Source organism: Adiantum capillus-veneris, chromosome 1, assembly GCF_014529385.1.
Source record: "Adiantum capillus-veneris isolate H3 chromosome 1, ASM1452938v2, whole genome shotgun sequence".
In the NCBI taxonomy this organism is placed as follows: domain Eukaryota; kingdom Viridiplantae; phylum Streptophyta; class Polypodiopsida; order Polypodiales; family Pteridaceae; genus Adiantum; species Adiantum capillus-veneris.
Genome location: NC_140931.1, coordinates 172,668,596 through 172,674,168, shown reverse-complemented (window position 1 = coordinate 172,674,168; position 5,573 = coordinate 172,668,596). Strand labels below are relative to the sequence as shown.

The window sequence follows — 5,573 nt, the reverse complement described above, 5'->3', positions numbered from 1 at the left end:
GACTGCCTCAGGGGTCTCTCTCTCTCTCTCTCTCTCTCTCTCTCTACCTAGGACCTCCACACCTGCGTTCCCTGTTTCTCTTCGCCTCTTAACCCCTCAATAAAATGCCACCTATGCCAAGTGGCATTTCACTCAGGCTATATCTAGCCTTAATATATCTAGGCTAACCGTTTGTATGTGTGGTGCACACAAAATTTTTAAGCAATACAGACACAAAGGATTAAATATATCAAGGCTGAATTCAACCGTTCTTATTCGCGTTTTTCGAGCACGGGGACGCGCGCGCTCACAGACAAGACAAGACCATCTCTCTGTCTCTCAATGTCTACAGCAGGCGGTGGACCGAGGGGTAGCGTTGGTGCCACCCGACGAAGGCGCGGTGGGGGCAGCGCTGCAGGGGCTAGCTTTGGAGGAGGGGGGGGTAGCGGCGGCAGTGGAAGCAACATGCTGCGGTTCTACACAGATGATGCCCCGGGCCTCAAGATCACCCCCACAGTAGTCCTTGTCATGAGCGTCTGCTTCATTGGCTTTGTCACGGCCCTCCATGTCATCGGCAAGCTTTACAGCTTCCGATCTGCGGCGTAGCAGGTCATTTCTTTGCTTCCGTGTGGTCCAAGGTTGTACATTTATCACACAGCGTCTCTGATAAGGGAAAGAAAAGGGATTTATTTAGTGAGTCGTCCTCCTTTCTGCTATTCAAAAATAGCCACTGATGATGGTAGTTCTCTCCTGTCCATGCTGGATCTATGTTACACATATTGTTGGCACTGAATTTGATGCATTGGACAGTTGAACCAGATGTGCATAAGTTTTCAATTTTAATCATTACAGTAGCCCATTACTACTCAACCCCATCGCTGTTATTAGCTCAACCACCCTTACCGCACAGTGACTGGGCATGACTTGGTTTTGCTACAACTGAATACATGCACACTAGGTTGAGCCATAGTCAATGAATGGCACTGGGACAGGGTTTTTTCTTTTTGTTGGGCACTCAATCGTGTGATATAGTGATAAGGGGAATTGGTGGTGTCAATCATCATCGCTTCTCACAGATGCTTAAGCTGCAAACATATGCATATATAATTTTACATTCAGTCAGTTGCAGTCATTGATCTATCAAATATTTCCGTGCCAAATAGATGTGTATTGATCTTACATTAAGGTTAATTAGGTTCTCCTTAGTGCACACATGTTCTCTTTTCTGCATATGGGTTTCAAGTATACATCCCTGCAGTCTGTTTGTTTCTTGCCTCTATGTTACTCTCCGGCGTGGCTTGTCCTCCTTGGAGACTTTTTGTTTCACATGCGCTTGTCTCTTGTCATGGTCAAGTAGTAAGGACGTGGATACGTTTTTGTTCTTTCTTCTTGTAATCAAAAAGATTGTGTTGGTGTGTTTCTTCTTGAATCAGAGCGATTTTTAGTAGTTCCCCCATCAACTAAATCTATATGATCAAAGTGGTGAGTCCAGGAAGTTTAGCTTATGTATTTATATCATCAATGTCAATCAGGCTACTCTGAAAGATGTCCCTGTATGCTTGGTTTACTTGTTTATACCTAATGGTCTCCTGGAATTTTTGCTCGTAAATTAGATATCTTTTTTTTGTCCCTTGCAGGCGTGTGGGTAGAATATCACCATGTCATCATGCTGCCACATAAGAAAATAGTGCCACTTCAGTTGCACATTACCATATAGTGCATAAACAACCCCCCGCCCCCGGTCAGGTTACCCCTGCCAATTTTGGCAGAGTTCACTCTACCCCCGCCCAGTTGAGGCGTTTATGTGCTGAGTAAACAGGAAGGCGACAAGGCTGCTGACATTTGTCGTAACTCTCTCAACCTGCGTGCGAAACCCTTCTAACACCCCTCTTCTTGTGCTCCTTCAGGGTTCAGCCTGCAAACGTGACATGACCCAAGCCACAAACACACACACACACACACACATAAAACAATATAAGTTATAGACACCTGACTACCTCCTGGCCTCGGGGCCTAACTGGCTCATAGGTACTGGCTCTTTGTGCCTGTAGCTACTCTGGTTGAGTTCCACATCTTAAGAAGTAGCCTCCCTTACAGCTGAGCAAGGGAATCTGAGTGCACACTGCCTAGATAAGGTAGCTTATATGTGAATGTAGGGTCCCATGTACAGGGCTTCATGACTGTCCTGTCCCAAGGGTCTAGTTTACATTGGTGAGACCTGCCCATCCTCGTGTCAAGGGAGTAATAATCTGCCTCCTCCATTGAAGTGCTTTCCTTAGTAATTTCCTCCATAGTAGAATTAGATGAGCGACTCTTAAGAGAGCTTATTGACTCAAAAGTTGTAGCTGAATCAAGTGGATGATTTCACTGGATTAAGTCCGCTTAAGTAAGAAGCCTATGGAGATTGCTTCACCCTTTGGTCAAGGACTGATTCTAATTGGAGTAGAAAATAGTAACTAGTCCGTCCAAGTTGGGAATCTTGCCGAAAACAACTTGTCTATCTTGCCCTATACTTTCCTATAAACACCTCACGTGGAACATTAGAGACCCTTCATGTTTTGAGGGAAGATTGAGACCCTTCATGTTTTGAGGGAAGATTCAGTGCAAGAGATATCACTTTCTTTAGTATAATTGAAGAATTCACATTAGCAAGGAAACAACTTCGAGCACGCATTTGTGTGCAGGGTTTCTAAGTCCTTTGGTATTTCAAGATAGATCCATGTCCCCTTTTGGAGCTCAAATGATTGTCTGTTGAGATCATTTAAAATATGGCATGATCACGTGCAATGAAGCTTTTCCTGATGATCACAAGCATTTCCAGCATTTCTTGCAAAAAGTTTGTTGTAGATTGCAGCTCGACACCCTTGGGTTCAGTAGCAAGTCATGGTTTTGGCTCATAGCATCAAAAAATGTCATTGAATGATGACTTGGTACCACTATGATGAGATGCATTTCAATTTCCTAATCTTTATAGACCCAATTTGGTAGGTATAGCATGTCCATGGGACACATAGAGCTAGTGTGTTCATGACATCTCCTTTTGCTTAAGGTGAGACATTGGAGCCGAGCTACCTGGACTTCTTGTAGGTGCTAAGCAAAATAGAGATAATGTGCGAAGAACTTCTTGACATCCCATGCGGCTATTTGTGTACCTCCATCCTTTCAAATTGTCCTTAATGTTTATGAATAGACTGAGTTACTTCAGAGAGGATTTGGGTATGCTCTCGAGCTATTTCGTCATTCTTTGGAATTTTACAACCAAGATTGACAATGTCATAAAATCTAATATCTAACCAACCCAAATGATTTTCTCATATTAAATTGACCTTTTAGTGTGGGAGAATAAACGGGAACAAGGGTTAGGATATAGACATGTGCTTATAGATCTATCTCAACACGGGCCAATGATAAAAGGGGCCCAAATGAGATGGTACATCGAAGAGCAAGACTAATCAATGGAGCATAAAGACCTTAGGCTTAGCTTCATTGAAGACCTCCAATAGTTAGTGTTAAAGGTCTTTTGACCTTAGGTAAGCTAGAGTTGTGCTTGAGGTGGGAACCCGACCCAAGATTGAGGTGCTTGACATGCCTGAGGATTGAGATGCTTAAAGTGCTTGATGATTGAGGTGCTTGTCATGCTTGAGATGCTAGGGATGTACTTGAGGTGAGAACCTAGCCTAAGCTTGAGGGGCTTAAGGGCCAAGCTGTTGGTGAGAATTAGTTGTTGGTGAGAAAGTCAGAAAGTGTTACTCTAGCCGAAACTAGAGGAAGTAATGGAAATTTAAGTAAATACTTTGGGTTTTTCTCTAGTCTAGGTTGCCTCGTCCCCGGCAATGGCGCCAAAATGTTGATAGGCTAACAAGCCTTACCATATCGATGCTAGCAAAGCATTGACCACAAACATAAAATGTCAATCCATTGTTGACCCGACTAGTGCTTGGAGGCTACAAGAGATAGCTAATCTCTCCAAAAACCCAGGTCTAAGGTGTTCCTACCTATCTCAGTTTCAAATGTGTGTCAGACACCAAAAGCTACTTTCCTTACAGGCAAGCTTGTTCTGATGATTTGGGATAGCTACGAGTCTCCGAATGCAACAAAACTTTATGCTTAGCATGAGCAGAGTATCCTTAACGCTCTCGTGTACCCAAATGTCATTTCTGACACCCTGACAAAATCGCGCCTAAGATAAACAGCCTATTTTAGGTCAGTCAGTTTTGGCGGTTGAAGCACTCTACAGCTTCCTCTAGACGTGCTTTGTCTTTCCTTAAGGCCAAAAACCAGTTTTGGTGCGTGTGGTGCATAGAGAGAAAAATTAGCTTGTAGACAACACGACTAAAATCACACTTTCATCTCGAGAAACTTACATTAAATAGAATAGCTTTCACATGCGAATGCGTTGGTATGCTCGGAATAGCAATGCAACACCGTACGAGAGAGCCACAAAGAATCAAAGAAACAATAGACTCACGTTGAGCTTCTGTAGCAAACGCTTACTTCCATTATCAAAAAACTTAGGTTTTTAAGTACAAAAGTTGGCTTTTATACCTTAGCCAAGGTTCAAAGAATGGATTTCTATCTATTTGGGCTCAATACAAAGCTTAGAAACTGCATATGATTACAAACTTGGAGGCCCTCAACCCCGTTAGACTCCTTGGCAATCAATGATATTACAATGGCTTTGGACTTTGCGAGATTTTCAGTGATACAAAGGGATTTAATACATTCGATTGGCTTTTGATGCTCTTTCTCCGGCTCTTGTTAGCTGAGCAGCTAACAATGCAACACGTGTCGTTTAATATGATGGTAAGGGTCTCAAGGAAGCATGTTGGGAATACTACACCATCAATTTTGGAGGAAGCGTTTCAATTTCCTAATCTTTATAGACCCAATTTGGTAGGTATAGCATGTCCATGGGACACATAGAGATAGTGTGCTCATGACATCTCCGTTTGCTTAAGGTGAGACATTGGAGCCGAGCTACCTGGACTTCTTGTAGGTGCCAAGCAAAATAGAGATAATCAGCGAAGAACTTCTTGATTGCCCATGCGGCTATTTGTGTACCTCCATCCTTCAAATTGTGCTTAATGTCTTTGAATAGACCGAGTTACTTCAGAGAGAATATGGGTATGCTCTCGAGCTTTTTCGTTAGTCTTTGGAATTTTACAACCAAGATTGACAATGTCATAAATCTAATATCTAACCAACCCAAATTATTTTCTCATATTAAACTGATCATTTAATGTGGGAGAATAAACGGCAACAAGGGTTAAGATATAGACATGTGTTATAGATCTATCTCAACATGGGGCCAATGATAAAGAGGCCCAAATGAGAGATGGTCCATCAAAGCAAATATGTTAGAAGTGAAAGAGAGGTGCGAGTAGGTGTGTGGGTAGAATATCACCATGTCACCATGCTGCCACATAAGAAAATAGTGCCACGTTAGTTGCACATTACCATATAGTGCAGGTTACCCCTGCCAATTTTGGCAGAGTTCGCTCTACCGCCGCCCAGTTATGGCGTTTATGCGTTGAGTAAACAGGAAAGCGACAAGGCTGCTGACATTTGTCGTAACTCTCTCAGCCTGCGTGCGA

At 42.9% G+C, this 5,573-nt stretch overlaps 1 protein-coding gene across 1 annotated transcript; it reads left to right on the top strand.

The window, feature by feature from the left end:
• Positions 1–256: 256 nt before the first annotated feature.
• LOC147466022 (uncharacterized) lies at positions 257–849 on the top strand. Its single transcript, XM_086513263.1, has one exon. It carries the CDS (start codon positions 322–324, stop codon positions 583–585), a length of 264 nt encoding a protein of 87 aa, XP_086369389.1. The 5' UTR covers positions 257–321; the 3' UTR covers positions 586–849.
• Positions 850–5,573: the final 4,724 nt, after the last annotated feature.

Excerpts from the sequence above, each read along its gene's own strand:
- LOC147466022 (XM_086513263.1), top strand. The coding sequence starts at position 322 with ATGTCTACAGCAGGCGGTGGACCGAGGGGTAGCGTTGGTGCCACCCGA.